Source organism: Pan troglodytes, chromosome 14 (assembly GCF_028858775.2).
Source record: "Pan troglodytes isolate AG18354 chromosome 14, NHGRI_mPanTro3-v2.0_pri, whole genome shotgun sequence".
In the NCBI taxonomy this organism is placed as follows: Eukaryota; Metazoa; Chordata; class Mammalia; order Primates; family Hominidae; genus Pan; species Pan troglodytes.
In genome coordinates, this window is record NC_072412.2 from 15483254 (window position 1) to 15496262 (window position 13009).

General features: G+C 38.4%; 1 protein-coding gene across 5 annotated transcripts in view; it reads right to left on the bottom strand.

The window, feature by feature from the left end:
- Window positions 1–919: 919 nt before the first annotated feature.
- Window positions 920–13009, bottom strand: part of LOC129136896 (protein FRG1B-like) — a 34613-nt gene continuing 22523 nt past the window's right edge. The window contains exons 6-8 of one of the 5 annotated variants that reach the window (XR_010150347.1): window positions 10404–10495; window positions 9308–9810; window positions 920–1486 (exon numbers count right to left, since the gene is read on the bottom strand). Coding sequence is in view for 1 of the 5 variants with exons in the window: in XM_063791905.1 (XP_063647975.1) it covers window positions 10382–10495 (114 nt within the window). In the remaining 4 variants the exon portion in view is untranslated. Of the gene's footprint in view, window positions 1487–6034; window positions 6424–8016; window positions 9811–10035; window positions 10496–13009 lie in introns of those variants that run through there. The other 4 variants (XR_010150344.1, XR_010150346.1, XR_010150345.1 and 1 more) reach the window with 4 other exon arrangements.

Sequence of the window (13009 nt, forward strand, 5' to 3'; positions counted from 1 at the left end):
ATGAGGGCAAAAGCAGCACTTTCGAAATCACAACATTAGATTAAACCGTGTAAATTTTTTATTGTTTTTAAAAAGTCAACTCTTTCTCATTTTACTAGAAACTATTTACCAGAGTAAACTAATGAGATTCTTCCTGAGGTCAAAAGACTTTCTGGAAAAACTTCTCCTTGATGAAATTGCACTTAAAACATCACTTCCATAGTGAAGTATTTCTTTAAGATGTTCTTGGTCCTTTTCCTGTCATGTGGAATCGTCAATTCAAATTTTAAAAGTGACTATGAGATGTTTTTCATCTATTATTTAAAAAATGTTGAAGGGCTTTTTAATTCTGCCTTCAGCAGAGATCGACACACTCTGATTATGATGTAAAACTGAATACGTTACTCTGACAGGCTTTCTCCTCTGCAGCGCCGCTACCATCATTATTAATAATGATTGAATGCTTTTACTCCATGCACAATCTATATTCCCTGCTTTATAAAGAATAGAAATCTAATTCTCACTATGAAGGCAGATAAAAGTAATCCCTTCAATCTACAGATGACTGAATCATTTACCAAAGCACTCAGACTTTAAATATAATTTATCAAATGTGTCTATATTTCTATGCATATAATTCATATAAAGAACATGTAGTTTAAATCATTGCACATTTTATGCTTTTAATCAGTTGTGATGGTCATTAGTATTTTTATCACATTTCCCCAAAGGTAGGCTAATTACTGTTATTATTTTCAGCTAGAAATATAAAAGGTATTTTCTATTTTTGATGACTTTGAAACATAACCCTTGGAATATAATATCTGTGTATAATATCTGTGGAAAGCATGAAAGTAATATTCAAACAGTATGCATTTTTTCCAGAATGAAAATTTCCTCTACAATATTCATCCTTTTTTCCTGATGGACACATAAAAGTCAACATTTCTAACATTGCTGGACATTATTTACATTAAACTTGCCTCAGCTTCAGTTGTTGCAGAAACTGGGCAAGAGGCCACAAGGTACACAATACACACACACACAAAAAACTTGTATTATTATACTTACCTAAGTGTCTAAAGAGGTGGATAAATATATTAGATTGCTCCAGAACAAGGATTTTTATGGGGCCTATTGGAAAGTATGACTGCAGTTTGAGTGAGATGCCTGTAAGAGATTCAATTTGGCCACTATTTATTGAGTATCCAAGTTTAAAAGTACTGACAGAAGGCTCATGAGATAGAAATTTTCACCTAAGTCTACTGGAAATGTGCTACTGGATGCTGTAGTAAACAGTGGTGTGGTAATTGTAAAACACATCTGATATCTAAACCTTTGTTTGTTTTTTACCTGAAATCTTTATGGGGGTGATTGTGTATGTCAATTTGAATCTTCCCATCAACAAGATAAATAAATAAATAGCCAGCCTACCTCGATAAATTAGTTCACCTTTTCGGCAGTGCTTCTCCTCCTTTGACAGCCACAAGATTCGCCCGGGGATCTCCTTAAAATGCAAAACCATAGACCACACTTTGACTAGCTTGGATAAGGGGCCAGAGCATTGAAATGAGTGTGTAGGTGACTGTGCTAAGATTCTCCTGCTCATTTGGGAACTGGCTCACCATATAAATAAAGCTTAGGACCTCTAGTCCTTGCTGGAAAAGAAATACACATACATAGGATGTGACTGTGCATATGGAATATCTGTTGTGTTCTGGACATTGTGCTAGACAACAGAGATAAGGAGTCAAATAATCACTTGTCTGTATCTGAAAAGAGCTTCCGACACAGTGGCTTCTGAGGTCTTTGAAACGAGATTCACTTTCAGATTTGATTATTTCATTTATGATTTGATATTTTCATTGAACCCCATGATATGATAAAGTTTTCCAGAACCTGCTAGAACAATTGACTTTGCTTTCAGCATTATGAAGCCACTGGGGCATATAAGTAGTTCATTTATGTTTGTATTTAACCAGACAGGAACAAGTTGAGCTACTTTTCTGGCCACCTTCGTTTAGACCTGTTTTTTTTAGTTATTTTTGTTTGCTTGTTTTTGAAACGGGTCTCACTCTGTCACCTAGGCTGGAATGCAGTGGCGTGATCAGAGCTCACTGCAGCCTCTACCTTCTAGGCTCAAGCAATCCTCTCACCTCAGCCTCCTGAAAAACTGCGACCACAGGCTCATACCACCATACCCAGCAAATTAAAAATATATTTTTTTGTACAGACAGGGTTTTTCCATGTTTCCTAGACTTGTCTCCAACTCCTGAGCTCAAGCAATCTGCCTGCCTCAGCCTCCTAAAGTGTAGAGCTGTGTTTTTAGTCTTTTTTGAGCTGTTTTACAATGCAGTTTTGAATTGATAAGTTTGGATTCATTCTGATATTTACAGATTTAACATCCTACTTCACAAGATGCTCATAGCCTTGATCCATTACAGTAGCCACCTTGTCCATCTCTGCTCATAGCCTAAACTAACAGAAGCCAGAGGGAAGAAATGGAAGCCAACAAGAGTCCAGAACACACATTTTATAAGAGCATAAGAAATTTAAAAATAGCAAAGTATATCATGAAGTTTTTAATAGATATGCGTGGCCAAAATTTATTCTTAATCAATATATTCTATAAACTGGGAGAAAATATTAAACACATGAAAAGTAAGGAACTTGGGCTGGGCGCGGTGACTCACGCCTGTAATCCCAGCACTTTGGGAGGCTGAGGTGGGCGGATCACAAAGTCAGGAGATCAAGACCATCCTGGCTAACACGGTGAAACCCTGTCTCTACTAAAAATACAAAAAATTAGCCAGGCATGGTGGCGGGTGCCTGTAGTCCCAGCTACTTGGGAGGCTGAGGCAGGAGAATGCTGTCAACCTGGGAGGCGGAGCTTGCAGTGAACCAAGATCGCGCCACTGCACTCCAGCCTGGGTGACAGAGCAAGACTCCGTCTCAAAAAAAAAAAAAAGAAAGAAAAGTAAGGAACTTTTATCATTACTATATAACTAATATTGGTAAGCTATTGATTATTGCCACAATTTCAGATCCTGTTATTGGTATATTCAGAGATTCAACTTCTTCCTGGTTTAGTCTTGGGAGAGGGTACGTGTCGAGGAATTTATCCATTTCTTCAAGATTTTCTAGTTGATTTGTGTAGAGGTGTTTGTAGTATTCTCTGATGGTAGTTTGTATTTCTGTGGGATCGGTGGTGATATCCCCTTTATCATTTTTTATTGCGTCTATTTGATTCTTCTCTCTTTTTCTTTATTAGTCTTGCTAGCGGTCTATCAATTTTGTTGATCCTTTCAAAAAACCAGCTCCTGGATTCATTAATTTTTTGAAGGGTTTTTGTGTCTCTATTTCCTTCAGCTCTGCTCTGATTTTAGTTATTTCTTGCCTTCTGCTAGCTTTTGAATGTGTTTGCTCTTGCTTTTCTAGTTCTTTTAATTGTGATGATAGGGTGTCGATTTTGGATCTTTCTTGCTTTCTCTTGTGGGCATTTAGTGCTATAAATTTCCCTCTACACACTGCTTTGAATGCGTCCCAGAGATTCTGGTATGTTGTGTCTTTGATCTCGTTGGTTTCAAAGAACATCTTTATTTCTGCCCTCATTTCGTTATGCAACTAGTAGTCATTCAGGAGCAGGTTGTTCAGTTTCCATGTAGTTGAGTGGTTTTGAGTGAGATTCTTAATCCTGAGTTCTAGTTTGATTGCACTGTGGTCTGAGAGATAGTTTGTTATAATTTCTGTTCTTTTACATTTGCTGAGGAGAACTTGACTTCCAAGTATGTGGTCAATTTTGGAATACGTGTGGTGTGGTGCTGAAAAAAATGTATATTCTGTTGATTTGGGGTGGAGAGTTCTGTAGATGTCTATTAGGTCCGCTTGGTGCAGAGCTGAGTTCAATTCCTGGGTATCCTTGTTGACTTTCTGTCTCGTTGATCTGTCTAATGTTGACAGTGGGGTGTTAAAGTCTCCCATTATTAATGTGTGGGAGTCTAAGTCTCTTTGTAGGTCACTCAGGACTTGCTTTATGAATGTTGGTGCTCCTCTATTGGGTGCATATATATTTATATAACTAATATGACGAGAATGTGGTTTATGTTTTTATCTTTGCAAGATTTAGGAACATTTAGTGCAAAGAGGAAGAATTTATAATCATGGGGAGCATGTATGATACTGGAGGGACCCTTCTGAAAAGGGGGAAATGGCATCATGAGATATGCTATGGTCATAGCTTTGTGGGAGCACAGCTAGCTATGATCTCCCTCATCAAACCCATTGGGCAGTGTTCAGTTACCAACATTGAGATAGAGCTCACCCACCCAGGACAGAAGAGAACATATACACTGCAGTCAGAAGCCACTGAGTAGGAAGCTCCTTTCAGATAGAGGCAAGGGATATTTGACTTTTTATCTCTAGTGTCTAGTACAATGTCCAGAACACAACAGACATTCCATATGCACAGTCACATCCTATGTATCTGTATTTCTTTTCCAGCCAGGACTGGAGGTCCTAAGCTTCGTTAATATGGCGAGCCAGTGCCCACATGAACAGTAGCATCTTAGCACTGTCACCAAGACATCCGTTTAAATGCTCCTATCTTAGCTAGTCAAAGTGTGGTCTATGAGTTTCCATTTTAATAAGATCCACGGGTGAATCTTGTGCATGTTACAGAGGAAGCACTGTCCTACATCATATGTGACAGGCTCTCATACTCACCATCATCACGGGAATCTTGTACATGTTACAGGGAAGCACTGTCCTACATCATATGTGATGGGCTCTCATAGTCACCATCATCACGGGAATCTTCTGCATGTTACAGGGAAGCACTGTCCTACATCGTATGTGACAGGCTTTCATAGTCACCATCATCACGGGAATCTTGTGCATGTTACAGAGGAAGCAGTGGGGCCCTACATCATATGTGACAGGCTCTCATAGTCACCATCATCACGGGAATCTTGTGCATGTTACAGAGGAAGCACTGTCCTACATCATATGTGAAAGGCTCATAGTCACCATCATCATGGGAATCTTGCGCATGTTACAGGGAAGCACTGTCCTACATCGTATGTGACAAGCTTTCATAGTCACCGACATCACGGGAATCTTGCACATGTTACAGGGAAGCACTGGGGTCCTACATCATATGTGACAGGCTCTCATAGTCACCATCACCATGGGAAGCTGCATTTAGAGCATTTTAACTATATGGGCTCTGAAATCAGATGACTTAGGTTTAGACTTCCTTCTACTTCTTACTAAGCAGAGAACTCTGGGGTGAAAACTTTACGAGGCCCAGTTTTATCATGTGCAAATTGGAGGTATAGGGAAATTATAGCATTTTGCATGGAATATCTTTTTAAGTATAAAATGAAATAGTACATAGGAAGCTTCTGCCATACCATAACTACACAATAAATATTAGTTATTATTAACTCATTTAATCCTAAGAAGAGGTCTATAAATTTGTACACAATAATTTTTTGTGGCTACTCAAATTTTCATAATTAATCTAGATTTAAAATCAAGGAATATTCTTACTTGTAGTTGGCAATCAATATGACATGCCAAAATTATATGTAAGTATTTTATTGTTGGTGAGGATATAAGAAATTTACCATCAAAAGAGGGACGATAATCTATGCTTGCAGACTCCAGAAAGCTGTCTCTCACATAAGAATTTGCAATTTCTGGGGGAAAAGAAAAAGTTGATTGTGCAAATAAAGATTACCATGGAGTCTTCTCTATAGCAACATCAAAAATGAAAGCTGATTCTCATCTTCCTAACAATCTGCAAAGACGAGTGAAACACAACCTACTGAGCATCAAGTTAAAGAAGGAGAGAATTTGAGTGGCACAGGAGGAAATCATGTCACCGCTAGCGAAATCAATATGACGAGTGCTCCTCTGCCCTCCTCCGAGGCTAAGGATGGGTTAAATATCAGTGGCTGACCTCAGGTAATGGAATGAGCAAAAAAGCTATAAAAATGCATGCATTACGTAATTAAGAGGGTGGGAAGGGATTTTTTTTAAAAGGCAATTCCTACTTGGGTTCTTTCCTGTTCACCCCGTTGGCAAAGAAGCTGGTCTTGCCCTAGAATTCTGGGAATGGCTGCAGACAAAACAAACACTGAGCAGACGAAATTCCCAGTAATTTAAACAAAACTCATGATATCCTTGTGTACAAGATGGAAAAAGAGTGAACCAGATGACAATATTTAGATGCAGTCATTCTTAACCCCCGTTGCTCTCCCAGTGGTCTAGCTGGGGTTTGTATAAAGTGGAATAGGAGGAATAGGGAAGGAGCCCCCACCTACCCTCTCCCCTTGTCCAGTTGTCCTCCTTCACTAGTGGATAAAGTCCACGGGAACAGGCAAGTTATTTTAAATCTGTATCTTCTGTTGTCAAGATCTGTAATCAGTTCTGCTTGCTGGACTGGGGACAGGAACCAAGGGAACATGAGGGTGAACGGGTTGACATGGAGTCCAGGAACACACTGTGCCTACATGCAGAATGTTTGTGTCAGGAAAGCCAGTCAGCAGGCAGATGGTCTCAGATACCAAGCTAGTGTTGGGAAGCAAGATTCAGTCTCTTGAAGGTGGTGTTCCTCATCCTGTGGTTTGTATCACTTGCTTCAGAATGACCTGGAGTACTTGTTAAAATGCAAATTTTGAGCCCAATCCTAGACCTCCTAAGCCTGCATCTCTACGGATGGGTCTCAGTAGTCAATATTGGAAACGTGCAGGTCCCTAGGAGATGCTTATGCATATAGATTTGAACTGTTGTGTTTAAGGGTTAGGGAGCTGGCAAAAACAAGGAATAGACCAAGCCCTCGGGTGGGAAGGCTCCATAACCTTGGCACTGTTAGCATTCTGGGCGGAACAGGATTCTGCCACATGCTTCACAGCATCCCTAGCCTCTACTCTTCAAGACCGTATTCCAGTTGTAAAAACGAAAATGTCCCCTGGGAGGCAAAATAGTCACCAGTTGGGAACTGGAACCACTGCTTTGTGAGATCAGAGTGGTTACTTTGTTCCCAATCCAAGGATCAGAACACACGATGAGAGAAAGTCCAGCTATTGGAACTGGAGTGCCAAGTTGGAGCTAGACCTACAACAAAAGCTCCAAAAGCTCCTTTATAGAGCTGATCCTATGCCTCAGCTACCTAGCTTGTACAGATGCCATGTAACTCTAGATTTGGTGACAGAAGGAATTTAAAGGCTAGAACTAGATAGGGCCTTTCAGGTTAGGCCAGCACACAACGTGGACTTTTGACATCATCCAGATGCTTGAACCAACCTCAGTCGTGAGGCAGAATTTCCCGTGGCATCTGATATACAGCCTGGATTTGGAGCACTCACTGGGATTAGATGCCACGGGAATATTGTGTTTAGGAACTCTGAAAGAGGCTTCAACAAAGCAGACCTAAGCAACACGTAGCGTCTGAACTTCTTTATCAGCTTCCATTCCAGCCCATGAGGACAAAAGCATCACATACATATCCACTGTGGCAAACCTGTCCTCAGTAGGGAATTTCCCCAGTATTACTCTCCCCTCTGTTCTGAGCCTACTTGCTCCTTTGTAATGTTTCCACTTTCTGTCCCACTCCCTAATAGATGATTTGTCCTCTCTGCCCAGCCCCCTAGTTCTGATATTTGGATTGTCTGTGATCTGGGTAGTACTTAGGAGGTAGAATCAAAGCCTTGTTGATTGGATTGGGAGTTTCTAACTTCCTATTAAAGGCACTGATTAAGCATCTATTATATAAAGTAAAGTAAGATTATGATCCAGTAAGAAAGATTCCACAAGTAGCGCAGGAAGAATTGGTTTCTAGTACACTTCATGCTTCAGGACCAGAAATCCAGAAAAAAATTCTGTGGTACGTTAAGTGTTTACTGTAAGTTTCATTTCCGTGTGAAAAACTGTAGTTAGCTAAAAAGTACATCCATGAAGAATCCTGATTAAACTTGTTTAATCCTGGTTAAACTAGCTACCAGCTAAACAATAAGTTCACAACAACTCAAGAACTCTGTAAAAGCATTTCTTCTGAATATTTTATTCAGAAAAAAACACACAAAAAGATAAGGCAGAAACAAAAATCCCAGTCATTTGCAGTATCTGTCAGCTTTCAATTTGGTTCTCTTGTTTAAATAAAGAAAAATAGTAAAATTAATCTATGTAAAACATGTCATATATATTCAACTGCTACTAAATATAAAAAGCGTTAAAACTGTGTGTTCAATTTTGGTTAGTGTATTACCACAACACTTATATTAAAATATGTATACTTTTAAATTTGGTTTCTATAAAAAATGGATTCCAATCTTATAAAAGTTATTTCCTAATATTCAATAAATGTTGCCTAAGGGCTTTTTCAATCCAAATAGCAATTTTAATTATGCTGGAATTTAAGGGTGCTCTAAATTTCCATTTAACAGGGTGAGAATGCAGTATTATTACAAGTGAAAAAAGTTACAGGACATAGAGCTTATTCCATTTTAGACTCCACATCCTGATTATATTTTATATCCTCTTCTTGATTTCTTACAACTAGATACATACTCATTTGCTCAGCTGGAAAAAGTTCTTAATGTTATTTACTGACTTTAGGTATGAACTCTACCAGCTAGTTAACAGGAAATATGTAATTAAACATTGCCTTTATCAAGTAATGTAAAAAAAGGGTAAGAGTAACTTTCCAACATAGGACTTGAATGAGCTGCTGGTGATTATCAAAATCTGGCACTTAATTGATTTATACTTGTACACTCACAGCTAAACGTCTCTACCTGTTTTTCTATGTTGTAAATCTAGGACATCACTTATCTACATAGGAATAGTAATAAATATTAATAATGTGCTATGATAAACATCCTGCACTCTTCCAAATCTTACAATAAAACTGCTTCAATTTCACTTGTTTAGCTTTTATACTTAGTTTTTTAGTTGATCTATGCTTATTTTAAGGAACCTGAACTACTCTAACAGAATCCACATAATTTTTATATTAGTCAAACTGCTTCTTTCTAACTCTGGTTCTAATAGTTATAAAAAGATAATGATAAATTTATGAAGTAGATACAGTCAAACCTGAATTTCTTAAAGTATATGCTTAGAATCGGTTATAATTTTTAGATATTCTTTCTTGAAAGTCTTTTCCCAAACTCATGATGTCCTCTCTAGGTAATATTGCCACACTCATAAATTAGAAATAAAGACAAAAATGTGAAAACTACAGTAATTTAAGAGAATGTAGGTTTTCTATATGCCATTTCTATTGGCTACTGAAAATAGTGGAAATAAGTAAATAAATAGCTACCTGTCCAGAAGCGTCTCATGCAAAAATCCATCTTTCTGTGTCTTTTTAAGAATTTTACTGCTTCTTTACTTATTTTAAGTTTGTGGTCTTGGAAGCTCTGAAATTTCTTTATGCAAAGAAAATGCCTTCATTGAAAAAACCTCAAACTCTGATTATACATATTTACTATTAAATTTATAAATACTGTTAATTTCTTTTTCACTTATTAAAAAAGTCTAATTGTAGGCCAGGCACAGTGGCTCATGCCTGCAATCCCAGCACTTTGGGAGGCCAAGGCAGGCAGATCACTCGAGGTCAGGAGTTCGAGAACAGCCTGGCCAACATGGTGAAACCCCGTCTCTACTAAAGATACAAAAATTAGCCGAGCGTAGTGGCGTGTGCCTGTAGTCCCAGCTACTCGGGAGGCTGAGGCAGGAGAATCACATGAACCTGGGAGGTGGAGGTTGCGATGAGCTGAGATCATGGCACTGCACTCCAGTCTGGGGGACAGAGCGAGACTCCGTCTTGGGGGAGAAAAAAAAAAGTCTAATTATATTTTTTTAAATAAGCTGGAGCTTTTGAACAACAAAGATGACCTTCATGACCTCTCAAGAGGAGGGCCACTCATTGACTGGGTAGCACAAGGCCCCATTTCTATTAGGGCATGCTGGCTGGAGTCCCCTGTGTCCTGGCCATAGCACAGCCTTTGACAGGCATCACTCCTATTGTATGAATGAATGGAGAGATTGACTAACCCGACTGACTAGTTTTGGGAGCTGGTAGGATGATTAGGAAAACTGAACCCTCAAGAAAAGAAAAGCATTTAGCTCAGTGCTCTGTCCCAAAGGATACATTGTGTTGCCTCTTCTTGTCCATCAGTTTTCATTTTTTCAGACGGGGTCTTGCTCTGTCACCCAGGCTGGAATGCAGTGGTGATCAGAGCTCACTGCAGCCTTGAACTCCTGGGCTCAAACAATCCTCCTGTCTCAGCCTCCCGAGTAGCTGGGCCTACATGCATGCACCACCATCCCCAGCTAATTAGGTAATTTATTTTGAAAGCACTTTGAGAAGCACTTCACTGTCAAATCTGTAGGTCTAAAAGGAAAAGCATACATACACATAATTGATTTCACATTGTTTTACATTTCCTTTGTCTTCTTCTGGAATGTCATCTTTTTTCTTGGTTTCTCTTTCAGCACAGGATCTAATCTAGATATTGGAAAAGAGAATCCAATGGGTTATACGTTTATCTTCCACCTTCCCCACTTTACGTATCACATAAGAACATTCGAGATGATTTCTTATGCAGAAGAAAAAATTAACTGAGCAACTATATTCAGAAAAAGACAGGTTCTGGCTATGTGTTTTTACTTCATATATATAATCTATATGAATAAGTGCTATCACATGCTTCCTCCACAGCCCTTGTGTCAGAAACACTACAGAAAAAATTATTTCAGAAACATTTTACACATCAGATCCTGTTAGGCAGTAAAGCAATCATTAACTAATTTAATTTTGTCCTCCAAGTTAATACACTAGGATCAAATTATCCCTAGCAGACAAGTGTTCATTTGATCAGATTGAAAGCTTAATAGCTATTTTAGATTGCACAGACTATTACCAAAGTATTAAAACTTTTAACATTACACAACTTGTTTTTAATTAATTGGAACCCACCTCTTTTACTAGCTTCTTATATCCTCCTAAGTTTGGATAGATGCTTACTATCACATGTCATAAGTTAATTGATCTGCATTCAACAATTAGGATCACCCACAGAACAGGCAATTGGCAATGGTAAGGACTCATGTCTCCTAAGGGATCTCTGTGGCCAGAGTCTAGTTCCAGGGCTGCTTAGAAAGTGATGACAAATAACGTGTTTGTGCCAATGACATCTTTGTGACAGTTTTGATTAGAGGGGTCCCAGACCTGAAAACATTCCCTGCTAGGGCCTGTAGCACAATGCTACCTTTAGTAAGAGGGATCTGTGTTCTGGTAGATAAGGCAAGGTCATAAAGGTGAAGGGCTGACAGAGATTAGGAGAGCCTGCAATTAAATGGTACGAAAAGAGTCCTAAATAATCACTGTTCAGAGCTTCCAAGTACTTGACTAACCAAAGAGACCCAGAAAACTTTGTATTTCATCTGAAAATTGCTTTAAATAGTGAAAAATGCAATCTTTGTGTAAGTATCTTTGTATCTTTGTATAAGTGCAAAGCACTGCACATATATTTGCAATTGTTGCCTTCAATAACACTTTTGTGATGATATCCAGATGAAAAATAATTTAAACATGATACAATAAAATATAAATATATAAAATTAAATCTAAGTCACAAACCCATCTGCATTTCCTCCATGACCTGTTTCCTGAGAAGCAATTGTGCTATGAAATACTGAGACTGGCCTCTGGAGTCAGCTGGGCCTGGGTACACATCCTGTCTTACCACACCTTGAAATCACTGCGATTTCCATGAACTGACTGACAAAAACCACGAGGATGTAAGGAGGGTCAGAGGCTGTCTTACTGTCTGTAAGGCTGAGCTCACATCCACCTCACAGGAGCATTATGGAAATTCAAGACTGCAACGCACGTGCTGGATGCATGCAACGAAAAAATATAACACTTCACTTCTCTAACTGTAAGAAAATACCTACGTTTTAGATTGAAATTGTTTGAGCTTTAGATTTGAAATTATCTGAAATCAAGACTATTCTAAAAAGAAAATCAAACATATGACCGGAAATCTAACATGAAGCACATACAGAGAATTGATAGATGCTTTTAAATTACACTGGTAGTAGAGAAAAATGTAACATAAATTTTTATGCTCTGATTATAAGAATGAAGGGCATTTTAGAAAAGGCATTTGCCCCCTCTCTTAGAGCCTTCCACTCTGGCCCCCACAATGCCTGACAGAGCAAATCTGGGTCAGACTGGATGCAACCTGTGATTCCCAAAAGAGACAAACAAAACAAGGTTCAGGATGCTCAGTACTGCGATGGAATGCCAAGACACAGAAAAGCCATGTGTCAAGAAGGGGGGAGTTATTCTTTAGACACATCCTGATATATGTTTATCATTAAAGATCAGTGGCTTTTGTGAGTCTAAAAAATTAAGCCTTAAATGTTTTCATCAAATTCCAGTTAACTACCTGATTTATCTAGGTTATATTAACAGTATTATTTAGAATTTCACCTTGATATGAAGATGTCTGTGTAACTTTTACAATGATGTAAAACAAATAGTAGGATTAGGGAGGGCACAGGCCACTGGTGCAATGGATAACGCGTCTGACTACAGATGAAGGAATTTAGCCTGGAATAAGGAACTTTTTTTTCCAGCTTAGTGATGCACACAAATTTTAAAAATAAAATAAAAAACATGTTTTATGTGATTCATGTTTCTCCTAATGCAAAGAAGATGGGTACTATTACTAAAAATATTTTTTAAATGTAAGGGCTAAGGCCCCAGAAGTTCTGCTATGATTTTTAATGTTTCATAGAGTGATTATCATCACAGAAGCTCAAGCATTACATAAATACAAACGCGTATACCCCGACCTGGTAATTCTGCTTCTTGAAATTTATCTTCAGGTCCACACGCACATCTACAAATTGATGCATATTCAATGTTATATACTGCAGCACTGTTTATAAGAGCAAAAGACTGGAAACAGCCTAAATTTCCATCTATAAAAGACTAAATAAATAAAGGTAC